Source organism: Oncorhynchus gorbuscha, linkage group LG12 (assembly GCF_021184085.1).
Source record: "Oncorhynchus gorbuscha isolate QuinsamMale2020 ecotype Even-year linkage group LG12, OgorEven_v1.0, whole genome shotgun sequence".
Classification (NCBI taxonomy): Eukaryota; Metazoa; Chordata; class Actinopteri; order Salmoniformes; family Salmonidae; genus Oncorhynchus; species Oncorhynchus gorbuscha.
This window is the reverse complement of record NC_060184.1, coordinates 43,483,041-43,501,847: the sequence shown is the minus strand read 5'-3', so window position 1 is coordinate 43,501,847 and position 18,807 is coordinate 43,483,041. Positions and strand designations below refer to the sequence as shown.

Sequence of the window (18,807 nt, the reverse complement as noted above, 5' to 3'; positions counted from 1 at the left end):
ACTGCAGCCACCATTGCCGACAAAAACACCAAGACTAACAGAACCAGTTGGCTTAAACTGGCTGGTGTTAGTCTGTGGGGAGTAGGTATTTCTTTGTTTGGGACGGGGTGTATGTGTATATTAGAGAGAGACGGCAAACTCCAATGCCAAAAAGACAAGGATGGGTGTGTAAAGTATGCGTGAAGAGCTGTGTGTGAGCCAAAGCCATCATTGATAGAGTGTATGTGTGTGCATGCATGGAGGCATTTGTGCATGCATACATACGTGTGTGTGCATGCATTCATGTATGTGTGTGTCCTGAATGTGTGTCCGGAATGTGTGTTTGGAGTGTGTGTGGGAGGTGTTAGGACAGACACGATTTATGACTGTTTTCTGTCTGATTGCTTTAGCTCTTCTATCTCCTCCAGAGACTGTCTGAACTGGACTGTACCAGCGGATATTGACAGAGACAGACTGATTATTTGTTCTAATCTGTCTTTCCACATAGAGACCACTGCCCAGACAGAGACTGGTCATAAATCCTTCTCTTTCTGAACCACCATTTTAGCCCAACACTAACCAGTGGCCGGTTGCACCAGTTGGTGGGTCGTGACTCTACGTCCAATGTAAAATGTGCTCTACTTTGCTGACATTTATGAATTCTTCCCCATGCCACTAATGGAAAGTGGACAAAGTCTAGAATCTCTAGAGGGTTCTTACGCTTTGTGATGTCATAAATCTTTGGAATTGATGGATTCCGACTTCTTCAATCTTTAGAAGAAAAGCATTTATCAATAGAGATGAATAGGAGGACCTCGATGCTTTTATCCTGTCCGAACAGAACTTTTGGCATGAAAAGAAAGCAGAAGGCAATAGGAGGCATGACCAAGTCAAGAGCTGTGACTTATTGTGAGGGAATAACAGTCACACTTGGAGCCTTGGGGACTTCTGTCAAGCACTCTGCAACAATGGCATTGTAAAAAAAAATCGCAGAATGGAATAGAATTTTAAACAGCCTTATGAATAGATTGTGTTATGGTGAGCACCATGAGATATGCTGAAATTGGAGGCAGTTATCCATCCATGTATTGCAGTGGTATCGATGATACTGTTGTATTGGAGGATTTTTGTTTAGCTGTTGCAGTTATGTGCTGTAGAGGTTCCTAATTGCATTGGCCCATTTGTTGATTTGAACATGTGTTATTGTAACAGTATGCTGGACTATATTGTGAGCTATTATAAATAGAAAGGTACTGACACGTTGTTGTCATTGTGAATATACTGCAACACTACACAGTATGTTACCTTGATCAGTCTCCACCTTTCCCACTGTTGTGTGTGTGTTGCATTGACTGCTAATGATTTGCCAAACGCAGTGCAGCATACCTCTCTCACAAGTTGAGTTCCACCAGCCACGACGTCAGTCAGAATTACTGCTTTACTGCTGAGGAAGCTATTATAGTCACTGCAACTCCCTCTCTGCCTGTCAGATGAGATGATAGGCGATTCACCCCCAACAACCCTCCTTCACGCACGCACGCACGCACCCACACACACACACACACACACACACACACACACACACACACACACACACACACACACACACACACACACACACACACACACACACACACACACACACACACACACACACACACACACACACACACACACACACACACACACACACACACACACACACACACACACACACACACACACACACACACACACACACACACACACACACACACACACACACACTCAAAGGCTAATTCATTATAAGCTACATGCCTGCCATGTAAGATATACTGTAGAGTAAGTGCTTCGTCATTAGCAGAACTCTGTAGGCCCACGGTATATGAAAGAAAAGATAAGAGGTTTGCTGATGTTTCTTAACATAATTTGATTACAGAGGCACAATGGCCTTCGTTATCAGAAAATGGTTGGACTATAGCAATGATAAAACTTACTTTACTTTTTAAACAACTTGATTGATGCTATAGCCTCTCTCACACAGTGCAGTTGGAGTTTGTATTTTGTTGATTATAAGACACAAGGGCATAAAAGCCGACCCTGTCTCCGCCTCGCAATCTTTATCCTCAAACAACACATCAATCAATGAACAAAAAAGGCAAGACAATCTCATTGATTTCGTTAAATCGGGTACAGGATTAACTGAATGAACAACAGAGACAGAATGCAGTATGGAATTTTATTACATCGTTTTGGGTATGGCCTCATCTCCAAGGAATGCTCCTCGGAGCCAGATGCTGATGACAGGTAGCCCTTTGCTGGGCAGCTGGCATCGAAACCCCTCAGCTGGAGGAAAGGAGTTCCAATGAGGGGCCTTAAAATTATTATAGCTGGTGGTGGTGGGGAGGTGGATGGTTGTTGAAAACTGTTGCTCAAAACAGCTAGTGAGAGAACATGGGTAAGAGAGAGAGGAAAGTGATAATTGCAAAAGTGAGCCGATAGGTTGAACAGCAAGCATGAGGAATGTGAATTATTGTGCCGTGCTTATAGGCTATAAGTTAAATAGGTGAATGAAATTCCACATGTGGCTAATAGGAAAGAGGAGAAGAAAAGAAGACGCTCTAATGATGATGATACATTTGTATTCATTCTACCTATGTCCGTATAATAGGAAACAAAGTGAATTGTGTTATCTTCACTGGATGAAGTTAAATTAGCATTCAGATCAGTCTGCCTGATTGAACTTTCGTAAACCACAGTAGGAAAGAGACAAATCAGATGAATCAGAACGCCATCTCTATGGTAATCAATGGAGTATGTTTGAGTTGTCAAGCAAGACAAATTCTCTTTCAATGAACATTGTGGGGCAAAAAAGTATTTAGTCAGCCACCAATTGTGCAAGTTCTCCCACTTAAAAAGATGAGAGAGGCCTGTAATTCTCATCATAGGTACACTTCAACTATGACTATTATTTGCAAATTATGGTGGGAAATAAGTATTTGGTCACCTACAAACAAGCAAGACTTCTAGCTCTCACAGACCTGTAACTCCTTCTTTAAGAGGCTCCTCTGTCCTCCACTCATTACCTGTATTAATGGCACCTGTTTGAACTTGTTATCAGTATAAAAGACACCTGTCCACAACCTCAAACAGTCACACTCCAAACTCTACAATGGCCAAGACCAAAGAGCTGTCAAAGGACACCAGAAACAAAATTGTAGACCTGCACCAGGCTGGGAAGACTGAATCTGCAATAGGTAAGCAGCTTGGTTTGAAGAAATCAACTGTGAGCAATTATTAGGAAATGGAAGACATACAAGACCACTGATAATCTCCCTCGATCTGGGGCTCCATGCAAGATCTCACCCCGTGGGGTCAAAATGATCACAAGGAACGGCGAGCAAAAATCCCAGAACCACACGGGGGGGGGGCTATTGAATGACCTGCAGAGAGCTGGGACCAAAGTAACAAAGCCTACCATCAGTAACACACTACGCCGCCAGGGACTCAAATCCTGCAGTGCCAGTACATGTCCAGGCCTGTCTGAAGTTTGCTAGAGAGCATTTGGATGATCCAGAAGAATATTGGGAGAATGTCAAATGGTCAGATGAAACCAAAATATAACTTTTTGGTAAAAACTCAACTTGTCGTGTTTGGAGGACAAAGAATGCTGAGTTGCATCCAAAGAACCATACCTACTGTGAAGCATGGGGGTGGAAACATCATGCTCTGGGGCTGTTTTTCTGCAAAGGGACCAGGACGACTGATCCGTGTAAGAAAACGTTTGACCTCTTGTCATTGCCAACAAAGGGTATATAACAAAGTATTGAGATAAACTTTTGTTATTGACCAAATACTTATTTTCCACCATAAATTGCAAATAAATTCATAAAAAAATCCTACAATGTGATTTTCTGGATTTTTTAATTCTAATTTTGTCTGTCATAGTTGAAGTGTACCTATGATGGAAATTACAGGCCTCTCTCATCTTTTTAAGTGGATCTTGCACAATTGGTGGCTGACTAAATACTTTTTTGCCCCACTGTATATGAAAAGGATGCTTTATTTACAGTTAGAGTTGCTTATAGACCAGCATAAATTTAAAGCTGGTCCATGCTGGTGTCATGTCTCTGACTATGGTTAAATTATACGACATGCTATTTTATCAAATCGGTTACCTAACGTTTAATTGATTACGTGATTTAATTAAACCATTAATAACCTGGGGCACCATGGAAGCATTGATTTATATAGAGCGGTTATCTCCCGAATCCACTCTCTTAAAGGTCTGAAAATCTTTTATATCAATAGAATTCAACTATTAATCGTCACCTCGATTGGTCTCATTCTGATTGTCGTAAGTACTTGGTTATCTGTACGAACCCTAGCTAACAAGTTGAATCAGCAATACACAAATTGTCTTTTTTATTTTTCTAAATACCTAAATAATTACACAGAATTACATATATATACACAGGATAGATTACACATAGATTACTAATCATGTCATGAAAAGCCCCTAGTGGGCTAACCCGATATGACGGCTGGTTACACAAAGGAAGGGGGTTTGGTTTGAATGAAAGAGCGGGAAGACATAGGGACAAAGGGATTGGGTCTCTATTGGACCTTGAGAAGCTATGCTACCGTAAATACAGCATCGTATGCATTATAATAAGCGCCCATTCGGGAAAAGGAAAATGCAAGATATATATTTTCTCTGAGCTGCACTTCGATAGATGGGTCGAATACAGCTCATGCTGTATTCTGGCTGATCTAGTCGAAATGTACCATTCCAGCGTGGTGATCGTCACCTCCACATTGAAATTCGCCCTTCTAAACCTAAGGACAACAGTTCTCACATTTCTGGAACTAAATGTTCATGATCGTTAGGGTGCTTTTTTACTGGGTAGGAGAAGGAGTGTGTTTCATCCTTCTAACCAATGTCTGTGCTCCCATGGATGGTGTAACTGATTGAGCATAAGTTAACTTATGAAATTCTCTCATTTAGAAGTTAAAATCACATTTGATCTTCTCACAAATAGTTTCATGTTTAAAAGTTAATTTGTGTCATTTCTTTCCTCCTTAAATGCGTTTGAGCCAATCAGTTGTGTTGTGACAAAGTAGGGGGGTATACAGCCCTATTTGGTAAAAAACCAAGTCCATATTTTGGCAAGAACAGCTCAAATAAGCAAACAGACAGTCCATCATTACTTTAAGACACGGAGGTCAGTCATTATGGAAAATTTCAAGAACTTTAAAGTGAAACTGGCTCTCATGAGGACTGCCACAGGAATGGAAGACCCAGAGTTACCTCTGCTGCAAAGGATAAGTTCATTAGAGTTACCAGCCTCAGAAATTGCAACCCAAATAAATACCTTCACAGAGTCCAAGTAACAGACACATCTCAACATCAACTGTTCAGAGGACACTGTGTGAATCAGGCCTTCATGGTCAACCTGCTGCAAAGAAACCACTACCAAAGGACACCAATAATAAGAAGAGACTTGCTCGTTGCCAAGAAACACAAGCAATGGACATTAGACAAGTGGAAATATGTCCTTTGGTCGGGAGTCCAAATTGGAGATTTTTGGTTCCAACCGCCTTGTGATGTGGTGTCATTGAACGGATGACCTGCACATTTGTATTTCCCACCATAAAGCATGGAGGAGGAGGTGTTATGGTGTGGAGGTGCTTTGCTGGTGACACAGCCTGGGATCAAACCTGGGTCTGTAGTGACGCCTCAAGCACTGCAATGCTGTGCCTTAGACTGTTGCACTGCTCGGGTGGCTATATTTGTACATTTGAAATAATACCTGCAGTCAACTTGTGCGCTAGGTAATAGATAAAACAGATCGCGTTCATTATTTCGCCTGTTCGATTTTTTTATTATAAAGCTTACCGGTACGATATAGTTTCCCAAAACACCTGTTTGAGTCTGTCACATGTTTGTTTCCAAAAATGCACAACAAGGAAAATGGGAGTTTCTTGGGTCGAGTCACACATGCAGTGCAACTTAAGTGAGGTGACCAAGTTACATGGAAATTCACTACAAATGTTTGCCAGCTATATACTATCTTGTAAGTATTACGTTGACTATCTAAGATGTGCCAAATAAATTTTCTCCAGCTGGGTTTTGCAAACTTCCTAACGTTATCTAAGTGTCTAACTTTAGATTGCGTGATCCTCTCTGGAATTAGGATCCCTGCTGTCTAATATTTTTTTGTGCATGCTGCAAACTGCATTTTGAGATACTTGAATAACTTTACGAGCTGTGTTGTCTGTCTTAGTAGTAAATGTTTCAATGTGCTCACGGCATTTATCTAGCATCCGCTATGGGGATGCTGAGTACTTGTTAGCATTTTGTTAGTGTTTTGGTAAGTGACGTTTTTTGGGCTTTTCTATGTAACAAAAAAAAGTTGCCTCCCTTGTGTGCACTAACAGTAATACTGTGTTACAAGGGATAGCACAGGCACTGTAAGAAGGTATGGAGCTCTGGATAGCGCCCAAACATACACCAAACACAGAAGAAATGGGAAACATACTGTATACTGTAAGAATCTTTGTCATAGATGAATAACGATAAACTTTTAAAAATATTGCTGACACCCTACAGTCAAATCTGGGCACCAATAGAATAGTTATCTAGCTATATAAACCACACTCCTCTACAAACACGTCTTCTCCGATCTTGGTTACAAGGCGGTACTTATTTCAATTAGGTAAGAGAATATCATGTTACCGTTGGTGTATTAAATTTAAATAAGTGTGATGTCACCAAATTATTATAAAAATAAAAATGTCACCTTTATTTGACCAGGTAGGCCAGTTGAGAACAAGTTTTCATTTACAACTGTGACCTGGCCAAGATAAAGCAAAGCAGTGCAACAAAAACAACGACACAGAGTTACACTTGGGACAAACAAACTTACAGTAGAAAAAACTACGTACAATGTGTGCAAATGTAGTAAGATTAGGGAGGTAAGGCAATGATTAGGCAATAGAGGTGAAATAATTACAATTTAGCATGAACTCTGGATTGATAGATGTGAAGATATCTAAAAATAACAATATGGGGAAGAGGTAGTTGGGTGTGCTATTTACAGATACAGTTATCGGTAAGCTGCTCTGAGAGCTGATGCTTAAAGTTATAGAGGGAGATATAAGTCTCCAGCTTCAGTGATTTTTGCAATTTGTTCCAGCCATTGGCAGCAGAGAACTGGAAGGAAAGGCAGCCAAAGGAGGTGTTGGCTTTGGGGATGACCAGTGAAATATACCTGCTGGAGCGCGTGCTACGGGTGGGTGTTGCTATGGTGACCAGTGATCTGAGACAAGGCGGGGCTTTACCTACCAAAGACTTATAGATGACCGTCCCTAGGAGGGGTGCGTTACTTGAGTGGGTTGAGTCACTGACGTGGCCCTCCTGTCTGGGTTGGCACATCCCTTGGGTTGTGCCGTGGCAGAGATCTTTGTGGGCTATACTCGGCCTTGTCTCAGGATGGTAAGTTGGTGGTTGAAGATATCCCTCTAGTGGTGTGGGGGCTGTGCGTTGGTAAAGTGGGTGGGGTTATATCCTGCCTGTTGGGCCTTGTCCGGGGGTATCATCGGATGGGGCCATAGTGTCTCCTGACCCCTCCTGTCTCAGCCTCCAGTATTTATGCTGCAGTAGTTTATGTGTCGGGGGGCTAGGATTAGTCTGTTATATCTGGAGTATTTCTCTTGTCTTATCCGGTGTCCTGTGTGAATTTAAGTATGCTCTTTCTTTCTCTCTCTCGTAGGACCTGAGCCCTAGGACCATGCCTCAGGACTATCTGGCATGATGACTCCTTTACTGTCCCCAGTCCACCTGGCCATGCTGACCTGTTGCACCCTCGACAACCACTGTGATTACTATTATTTGACCATGCTGGTCATTTATGAACATTTGAACATCTTGGCCATGTTCTGTTATGATCTCCAACCGGCACAGCCAGAAGAGGACTGGCCACCCCTCATAGCCTGGTTCCTCTCTCGGTTTCTTCCTAAGTTTTGTCCTTTGTAGGGAGTCTTTCCTAGCCACCGTGCTTCTACACCTGCATTGCTTGCTGTTTGGGGTTTTAGGCTGGGTTTCTGTACAGCACTTTGAGATATCAGCTGATATCAGGGCTATATAACTAAATTCGATTTGATTTGATATAAAGCGAGGGCCAGCCAAAGAGAGCATACAGGTCACAGTGGTTGGTAGTACATGGGGCTTTGGTGACAAAACAGATGGCACTGTGATGGACTACATCCAATTTGCTGAGTATAGTGTTGGAGGATATCATGTAAATGACATGGCCGAAGTCAAGGATCGGTAGGATAGTACGTTTTACAAGGGTATATTTGGCAGCATGAGTGAAGTAGACTTTGTTGCGAAATAGGAAGCCAATTCTAGATTTAATTTTGGATTGGAGATGCTTAATGTGAGTCTGGAAGGAGAGTTTACAGTCTTACCAGACACCTAGGTATTTGTAGTTGTCCACATATTCTAAGTCAGAACCGTCCAGAGTAGCGATGCTAGTCGGGCGGGCGGGTGTGGCCAGCAATCGTCTGAAGGGCATGCATTTAGTTTAGCTAGCATTTAAAAGCAGTTGAAGGCCACGGAAGGAGTGTTGTATGGCATTGAAGCTTGTTTGGAGGTTTGTTAACACAGTGTCCAAAGAAGGGACAGATGTATACAGAATGGTGCTGTCTGCGTAGAGGTGGATCAGAGAGTCACCAGTTGCAAGATCGACATCTGTGATATATACAGAGAAAAGAGTCTGCCCGAGAATTGAACCCTGTGGCACCCCGATAGAGACTGCCAGAGGTCCGGACAACAGGCCCTCCGATTTGACACACTGAACTCTATCTGAGAAGTAGTTGGTGAACCAGGAGAGGCAGTCATTTGAGAACCAAGGCTATTTTAGTTATTTTAACCTTTATTTAACTAGGCAAGTCAGTTGAGAACAAATTCTTATTTTCAATGATGGCCCAGGAACAGTGGGTTAACTGCCTTGTTCAGGGGCAGAACGACAGGTTTTTACCTCAGCTTGGGGATTCGATCTTGCATCCTTTCGGTTACTATTCCAACGCTATTGAGTCTGCCGTTAAGAATGCAGTGATTTACAGAGTCGAAAGCCTTGGCCAGGTTGATGAAAACGGCTGCACAGTACTGTCTTTATTTGATGGCAGTTATGATATCGTTAAGGACCTTGAGCGTGGCTAAGGTGCACACATGACCAGCTCGGAAACAAGATTGCATAGTGGAGAAGGTACGGTGGGATTCGAAATGTTTGGTGATCTGTTTGTTAACTTGGCTTTCAAAGATTTTAGAAAGGCAGGGCAGGATGGATATACATAGGTCTATCACAGTTTGGGTCTAGAGTGTCTCCCCCTTTGAAGAGGAAGATGACCGCGGCAGCTTTCCAATCTTTGGGGATCTCAGAGAGGCTGAACAGGCTAGTAACAATTTTGGTGTATAATTTTAGAAAGAGAAGATCCAGATTGTTTCGCCCAGCTGATTTGTAAGGGATCCAGATTTTGCAGCTCTTGCAGAACATAAACTGTCTGGATTTGGGTGAAGGAGAAGCGGGGGGGGGACTTGGGAAAGTTACTGCGGGGGGTACAGAGCTGTTGGTCGGGGTAAGGGTAGCCAGGTGGAAAGCATGGCCAGCCGTAGAAAAATGCTAATTGCATTTGTCGATTATCGTCGATTTATCGGTGGTGACAGTGTTTCCTAGCCTCAGAGCAGTGGACAGCTGAGATGATGTGCTCTTATACTCCATGGACTTTACAGTGTTCCAAAGCTGTTTGGAATTAGTGCTACAGGATGCAAATTTCTGTTTGAAAAAGCTAGCCTTAGCTTTCCTAACTGACTGTGTATATTGGTTCCTGACTTCCCTGAAAAACATAGCTGCAAAATCCAGCTGCCTGAATCAAAGTGTTTGACAGGGGGGAGGTGACCAGTAACTTTATGATCAAACTTTATAATTGTAGAAGCAACAGTACATGTTCATACTTTGGTCATCATACTTTGATCTGATTTCCTCTAAATATCATCAAATTTCATTGAACACATGATTGACTGTTCATTTTCTACCAGACTCGCATGGGTCGTGAGGTGAGGGTTTGTTACTACGCTGATAAATGACAATATCCATCCGGACCTTTGCCACCTAGATATAGGGAATAGGGTGCCAATTTGGATACAACCATTAAATGAGTGTGACCCACCTGTGGTGTAGTGATGTAGTGAAGGAACCTCCTAGCTTCCTCCTCCAGGGAGTGGTTGTCACTGGCCCACGGCTCGAGCTCTATATGCCACCTGGGAGACTGGAAAAAGCAACAGGGAGACAGCCAATCAGCATCAGTGTTACTATCAGTGTGGAATCCTAAAAATGACTGAGGGGATTAGATTAATCTGGCCCTGGCTCCTGGGTAGGCGTGTTTTGCACTAGGTTAAAGATGATTGCTTTAGTTTCGAAACCGTGCTGCCTCCCAGACATGAGCCAGGTCCCCGTTCAAAGCCCCCGGTGAAGTCGGCTCAGAACAAATGTGACATAATTAACCACAAGTAGTAATGAGTATGATTCTGTGTTTTCACATACAAAATAAATGTTGTAATGCCTCTAACAAGTTAGAAAATTCAAACATATATTTAATGGAAAAGAGATTTTGTATGGTTTTCTAAAAATTACCATGCTGCTTTGTTGACAACATGACCAAGCGGCACAGATTACTGATTTGAGACGGCTGCTCCTCTCTCACGGCTTTTGCCCATTCACGTTACGGGCCACAGACCGGTGCTCCACTGCTCAGCATAATCAAATCCGCCCTCTGTCATCCATTAAAGTGACATTAATGCCAAACCTTGTGTCCTGCTACAGTATCCACCCAACTGTGAGACTGAAAACGTGTTTCTGTTTCTGTCCCAGTACATACCCCTCTACAGGAGGGTTTCTGTGTGACATTCCTGTTGTTCCTGGCTGCTTTACAGGCCTAGGCTCAGTGACCTCATTCATCATCACAGGAATGAGTCTGTTTGTGATTACAGCAGAGAGAGAGAGAGATGTTTAATTAGTTCATTTTCAGTCCTGTGGACTATGTGAGTTCCTACTGGTGAATGTTATCATTAAAACGTAACTCTTTAGAACAATACATTAACTATAAATAAGCAATGTTACCTCAAATTTATTTCAGCATTGAATACATTTCAGGTCTGCTGAGCTCAAACCTGAACGTTCTGTGAAATTTCCAGCACACGTTTACTGTAAACACAGACGCTGTACCCGCTTTAAATTACAGTTTAATTGTGGCTATTTGAATATAATGTAGGCCTACCAGAGTGGGCTACTATAAAAAACAATGGAGAAAATGCATCCCATAACATTTTGAATATGGAAAAAGCTGTTCTATCATTCCTCCTACAGTAGCAGCCAATGTGTGGTGTTCCACGTCTATGTGATAATGCCCGAAATGCCTTTGTTTGGAGGATATATTGGCACGGTTGTGCAAATCGGCTTCGAGGGCATTATCACTTTTGTACAATGGGTTACCAATATATTAAAATAATGATTGACATATTTTCATAAATGTTTTTATTTTGATGAATGTATTCATACTATTTCATCCTTCCACAAGATATAGTCCCGACACAAATCTAGGGTTGCTACCCAAGCCGACTGGTTGTTCGTTCTATCGGTTCGGTTGCCAGAGACACGACACAATCGTTCAGTCTTTTTGTTCTGTATCTATCCACGTGACCCAGTCGTTCGTTCTAAATGTTCCATTGCCATACTGGCTGGCAATATTCTCATCACTTGCTTGCTAGCTAGCCAACTACAGCTAACTTAAAGTCGTAGTGCTAGCTGTGCCACTAGAGATCCTGGTTTGAATCCAGGCTCTTTTGCAGCCGGGCGCAACCGGGAGACCCATGGGGTGGCACACAATTGGCCCAGAGTCGTCTGGGTTAGGCGAGGGTTTGGCCAGCAGGGATGTCCTTGTTCCATTGTGCACTAGTGACTCCTGTGGTGGGCTGGGTGCAGTGCACACTGACATGGTCGTCAGGTCTACAGTGTATCCTCTGACACATTGGTGCGGTTGGCTTCTGGGTTAAGTGGGCATTGTGTCCAGAAGCAGTGCAGCTTTGTTGGATTGTGTTTTGGAGGATCTAAGCTTCCAGCTTCAGATTGAAGATCAGATCAAATTTGATGACCAATTTATGCAGAAATCCAGGTATTTCCAATGGGTTCACATCCTTTTTCTTGCCACTTAATGTAATGTAAGTGCTTTAATGTGTTTGGACCCCATTTAGAGAAGCTGCCTTAGCAGCAGCTAATGGGGATCCCTAATAAATACAAAGTACAGTAAAGGGAAACATTGATAGTGTTAACAGGGAAAACTCTAGAACAGTGGTCACCAAACTTTTCTGGGTCAAAAAAGTTACAATAACAATAACGAGACAATATACAGGGGGTACCGATACAGAGTCAATGTGCGGGGGACAGGTTAGTCAAGGTAATTTGTACATTGGTAGGGGTGAAGTGACTATGCATAGATAATAAACAGTGAGTAGCAGCAGTGTAAAAAACAAATGGAGGTGTGGGGTATCAATGTACAGTAGGTCCTGGATGGCCTCAGTGATGTACTCGGCCGTACGCACTACCCTCTGTAGCACCTTACGGTCAGATGCCGAGCAGTTGCCCGACCAGGCGGTGATGCAACCAGTCAGGATGATCTCGATGGTGCAGTTGTAGAACGTTTTGAGTATCTGGGGACCAAATCTTTTAAGTCTCCTGAGGGTGAAAAGGTGTTGGTGTGTTTGGACCATGATAGTTTGTTGGTGAAGTGGACACCAAGGAACTTGAAACTCTCAACCCGCACCACTAGAGCCCTGTTGATGTTAATAGGGGCTGGTTCAGCTCTCCTTTTTCTGTAGTTCACAATCAGCTCCTTTGTCTTGCTTACACTGAGGGAGAGGTTGTTGGCCTGGCACCACACTGCCAGGCTGTCTCAACTTTGTCTTTGATCAGGCAAACCACTGTTGTGACGACAGCAAACTTAATGGCGGTGCTGGAGTTGTGTTTGGCCACGCAGTCGTGGGTGAACAGGGAGTACAGGAGGGGACTAAGCACACACCCCAGGGGCCCCAGTGTTGAGGATCAGTGGGGCAGACATGTTGTTGCCTACCCTTACCATCTGGGGATGGCCCATCAGGAAGTCCAGGATTCAGTTGCAGAGGGAGGTGTTTAGTCCCAGCGTCCTTAGCTTAGTGATGCGCTTTCTGGGCACTATGGTGTTGAACGCTGAGCTGTAGCCAATGAACAGCATTCTCACATGTTGTTCCCTTTGTCCAATTGGGAAAGGGCGGTGTGGAGTGCGATAGAGATTGCGTCATCTGTGGATATATTGGGTGGTATGCGAATTTGAGTGGGTCTAGGGTATCCGGGATGATGGTGTTGATGTGAGCCATGACCAGCCTTTCAAAGCACTTCATGGCTACCTACTTGAGTTCCACGGGCGGTAATCATTTAGGCAGGTTACCTTCGCTTCCTTGGTGGTCTGCTTGAAAAATGAAGGTATTACAGACTTGGTCAGCAAGAGGATGAAAATGTCAGTGCTTTGAGTACACGTCCTGGTAATCCGTCTGGCCACACGGCTTTGGCCCCGCGGCTTTGTGAACCTGTTTAAAAGGTCTTGCTCACATCGGCTACCAAGAGCGTTATCACACAGTCATCCGGAACAGCTGGTGCTATCATGCATGCTTCAGTGTTGCTTGCCTCGAAGCAAGCATAAAAGGCATTTAGCTCATCTGGTAGGCTTGCGTCACTGGGCAGCTGGCGGCTGGGTTTCCCTTTGTAGTCCGTAATAGTTTTCAAGCCCTGCCACATCCGACGAGCGTCAGAGCTGGTATGGTAGGATTCAATCTTAATCCTGTATTGACGCTTTGCCTGTTTGATGGTTTGTCTGAGGGCTTTGCAGAATTTCTTATAAGCGTCCGGATTAGTGTTCCGCTCCTTGAATGCGGCAGCTCAGCCTTTAGTTTGATGCGGATGTTGCCTGTAATCCATGGCTTCTGGTTGGGATATGTATGTGTGGTCACTGTTGGGACGACATTGTCAATGCACTTACTGATGAAGCCGATGACTGAGGTGGTATACTCCTCAATGCCATTGGATGAATCTCAGAACATATTCTCGTCTATGCTAGGAAAAAGTCATGTAACGTAGCATCTGACCACTTCCGTATTGAGAGTGTCACTGGTACTTCCTGCTTTCGTTTTTGCTTGTAAGCAGGAATCAGGAGGATATAATTATGGTCAGATTTGCCAAATGGAGGGTGAGGGAGAGCGTTGTACGCTTCTCTGTGTGTAGAGGTAAGATGGTCTCGAGTTTTTTCCCTCTCTGGTTGCACATGTGACAGGCTGGTAGAAATTAGGTAAAATAGATTTAAGTTTGCCTACATTAAATTCCCCGGTCACTAGGAACGCCGCTTCTGGATGAGCATTTTCATGTTTGCTTACGGCCTTATACAGCTGTTTGAGTGCAGTCTTAGTGCCAACATCGGTTTGTGGTGGTAAATAGATGGCTACAAATAATATAGATGATGTTGGTAGATAGTGTGGTCTACAGCTTATCGTAAGGTATTCTAACTCAGGCGAGCAATACCTCGAGACTTTTTTAATGTTAGACATCCTGCACCGCCCCTCGTCTTACCAGACGTTTCTTCTCTGTCCTGCCGAAGTATGGAAAATCCCGCCAACTCTATATTATCCGTGTCGTCGTTCAACCACGACTCTATGAAACATAAGATATTACAGTTTTTAATGTCCCGTTGGTAGGATAATCTTGATCATCCATTTTGTTTTCCAATGATTGCTCGTTGGCCAATCGCCTACGAATTCTCAGAAGGTATCCCAACCTCCGCCGCCTTTTTCTCCGTCTTTTCTTCACGCAAATGACGTTCCTGAGAAAGCAGTATGTCCTTTGCGTCGGACTCGTAAAGAAAAAATCTTTGTCCACGTCGAGATGAGTAATTGATGTTCTGATGTCTAGAAGTTATTTTCGGTCACAAGAGACGGAAGCAGCAACAGTATGTACAAAAAAGTTTACAAACAACACAAAAAAACTAACAAAATAGCACAGTTAGTTAGGAGCACGTAAAACGGCAGCCATCCCCTCCAGTACCATTATCATGCATAAGATCAATCAATCAATGTACATGCAAAAATCGTCCTGCGTAGTTCAGTTGTAAGCCAGGATAGTGGGTTTGAATCTCTGGACCACTCATACTTAAAATGTACAGTATGTAGGGTTAGGACTGTAGGGGATGGCTGTAAGTAGCTTTGGGCTGTAGCGCATGACTGTAAGTAGCTTTGGATAAACGTGTCTGCTAAATAGCATATACTATAAAGCACATATTAAAATCAATCCAAAAATGTCTACCTGCAGTAGAGTATGGTGGAAAATCTGATAATGATGGGAATGTTTTACTCTCCACAGAGTAAAACTGACACAGTCACACTCTCAACACTGGTTATTAACACCAACACTGGGATTATTTTACACCACCGATTGTTAATTGTACTATTACAGAGTTATTTTAACTCCTGAATCAATCTCATCTACCCCCCAAAAAACTATTTAAACAATTCTGAATCGACAGTAGAAATGTTCCACTGAAAAATCCATACTAGGTCACACTGGCAAATTTGCAGAGAATTGTTAACCAGAGCCTTGGATCAAAAGTACAGTTGAAAATGATGTGTAAATATAACAGTGTTGACTTATTTGAACCCAGGATGAGTAGTTTCAACATTATGAGGAGTTAAATCAGTTGGCCTAGACAATCTGGACCCTTTCCTTCAAAAAAATTGTTGCAACCCCTATTACTAGACTGGTCAACCTCTCTTTTGTGTCGTCTGAGATTCCCAAAGATTGGAAAGCAGCTGCGGTCATCCCCCTCTTCAAAGGGGGGAGGCACTCTTGACCCAAACTGCTACAGACCTATATCTATCCTACCCTGCCTTTCTAAGGTCTTCGAAAGCCAAGTCAACAAACAGATTACCGACCATTTAGAATCCCACCATACCTTCTCCACTATGCAATCTGGTTTCAGAGCTGGTCAATCACCACATCCTCATCGGCAGACTCGATCGCCTTGGTTTCAGAAATTATTGCCTCGCCTGGTTCACCAACTACTTCTCTGATAGAGTTCAGTGTGTCAAATCGGAGGGCCTGTTGTCCGGGCCTCTGGCAGTCTCTATGGGGGTGCCACAGGGTTTAATTCTTGGACCGACTCTCTTCTCTGTATACATCAATGATGTCACTCTTGCTGCTGGTGAGCGATCCACTTCTACGCAGACGACACCATTCTGTATACTTATGGCCCTTCTTTGGACACTGTGTTAACAACCCTCCAGACGAGCTTCAATGCCAGTGGCCTCCAATTGCTCTTAAATACAAGTAAAACTAAATGTATCCTCTTCAACTGATCGCTGCCTGCACCTGCCCGCCCGTCAGACATCACTACTCTGGGCGGTTCTGACTTAGAATATGTGGACAACTACAAATACCTAGGTGTCTGGTTAGACTGTAAACTCTCCTTCCAGACTCACATCAAACATCTCCAATCCAAAGTTAAATCTAGAATTCGCTTCCCGTTTTGCAACAAAGCATCCTTCACTCATGCTGCCTAACATACCCTTGTAAAACTGACCATCCTACCGATCCTCGACTTCGGCGATGTCATTTACAGAATTGCCTCCAATACCCTACTCAATAAATTGGATGCAGTCTATCACAGTGCCATCCGTTTGGTCACCAAAGCCCCATATACTACCCACCACTGCGACCTGTACGCTCTCGTTGGCTGGCCCTTGCTTCATACTCGTCGCCAAACCCACTGGCTCCAGGTCATCTACAAGACCCTGCTAGTAAAGTCCCTCCTTATCTCAGCTCGCTGGTCACCATAGCAGCACCCACCTGTAGCACGTGCTCCAGCAGGTATATCTCTCTAGTCACCCCCAAAACCAATTCTTCCTTTGGCCGCCTCTCCTTCCAGTTTTCTGCTGCCAATGACTGGAACGAACTACAAAAATCTCTGAAACTGGAAACACTTATCTCCCTCACTAGCTTTAAGGAACAGCTGTCAGAGCAGCTCACAGATTACTGCACCTGTACATAGCCCATCTATAATTTAGCCCAAACAACTACCTCTCCCCCTACTATATTTATTTATTTATTTTGCTCCATTGCATCCCATTATTTCTATCTCTACCTTGCACATTTTTCCACTGATAATCTACCATTCCAGTGTTTTACTTATATATTGTATCTAAAATATATTGTATTTACTTTGCCACCTTGGCCTTGTTTTTGCTTTTACCTCCCTTATCTCACCTCATTTGCTCACATTGTATATAGACTTGTTTATACTGTATTATGGACTGTATGTTTGTTTTACTCCATGTGAAACTCTGTGTTGTTGTATGTGTCGAACTGCTTTGCTTTATCTTGACCAGGTCGCAATTGTAAATGAGAACTTGTTCTCAACTTGCCTTCCGGATTAGATAAAGGTGAAATAAAAATAAAAATGAGCTCTAGTGTCGGAGTATAAAATTATGCAGTCTGCAGTGTAAATTCAACTAAATTTAGTGGAATTTTAACACCATTTTGAGTGAAATTACCTCTGAAAATGTGACACTACCTGTAGAGTAACTTTAACACTGTCACGCCCTGCTCTGTTTCACCTGTCCCTGTGATTGTCTCCACCCTGTCCAGGTGTTACTTATTTTCCCCAGTGAATTTATCCCTGTCTCTCTGTGCCTTGTATGTTTTGTCAAGTCAACCAGTCTGTTTTTCCCCGTATTCCTTTTCTATTCTCTTTTGCTAGTCTTCCCGGTTTTGACCACTGCCTGACTCTGGACTACTTGCCTGATCATCCTGCCTGCCATGACCTTGAATCTGCCTGCCCTTCGGTACCTATTGGACTGATTTAAGTCTACTATGGAACAACAACCGTTTGTGGTCATCTGGAGAAAGTTATGGCAGAGGTGAGAAAGGTATTTGAGTGTTCGGTATCCGGGAGAAAAGCGGTCAGTAAATTGCTTGACTTACGACAAAACTCCCGTAGTGTGGCAGACTACATGGTGGATTTTCGCACGTTGGCTCCCGAGAGTGCCTGGAATCCGGAGTCTCTATTCGATACTTTTCTGCACGGAGTATCTGAGGAGGTAAAGTTTGAGCTAGCTGCTCGGGAACTGCCGGTGGACCTCGACTCCCTTTATCACCCTAACCATTAAAATTGATGGACGCCTAAGGGAACGCGGGAGTGAGAGGAGGTCTGGTCTCGGGCACACTCGTGTACCCGCTATGGCTCGTTTACCTTTGAAGGAATCCGGAAGTTTCCGAAGGCAGCTTTTCCGAGAAGATTCGAAGCCACCCGAGCCCTCTCGGGAATCTACTGCCTATGCAGTTGGGAAGAGCTAGGTTATCTGTTGGGGAACGCTCTTGGAGGATGAATAGTAACAGTTGTCTGTACTGTGGAGGGGCAGGGCATTTTATAGCTACCTACCCTATTAGGAAACCCTTGTCTCTAGTGGGTACCAGTACTATGGTGAGTCAGACTGGGAGTTCCATAATTCCCATCACCCGCACACTCTTTTTTTGTGTTTGTGCTGTGGAGTGACCAATCTAAGTCTCTCCGAGTGCTCATTGACTCTGGGGGTGATGAAAGTTTTATGGATGCCACTATTGCTTCGGGGGTTGGTATTCCCTGGGTGGCCGCTCTATAGGGGAAGTCACCCATAGTACTCAATTAGGGGTTTATGGTAACCACAGTGAGACCATA

At 43.5% G+C, this 18,807-nt stretch overlaps 1 protein-coding gene across 1 annotated transcript in view; it reads right to left on the bottom strand.

Annotated features, from left to right (window-relative positions):
- Positions 1-18,807, bottom strand: part of LOC123991032 (probable methyltransferase-like protein 24) — a 100,951-nt gene that overhangs the window by 28,204 nt on the left and 53,940 nt on the right. Inside the window, exon 2 of the mRNA XM_046292163.1 lies at positions 10,192-10,290. Coding sequence (XP_046148119.1) covers positions 10,192-10,290 — 99 coding nt within the window. The remainder of the gene's footprint in view (positions 1-10,191; positions 10,291-18,807) is intronic.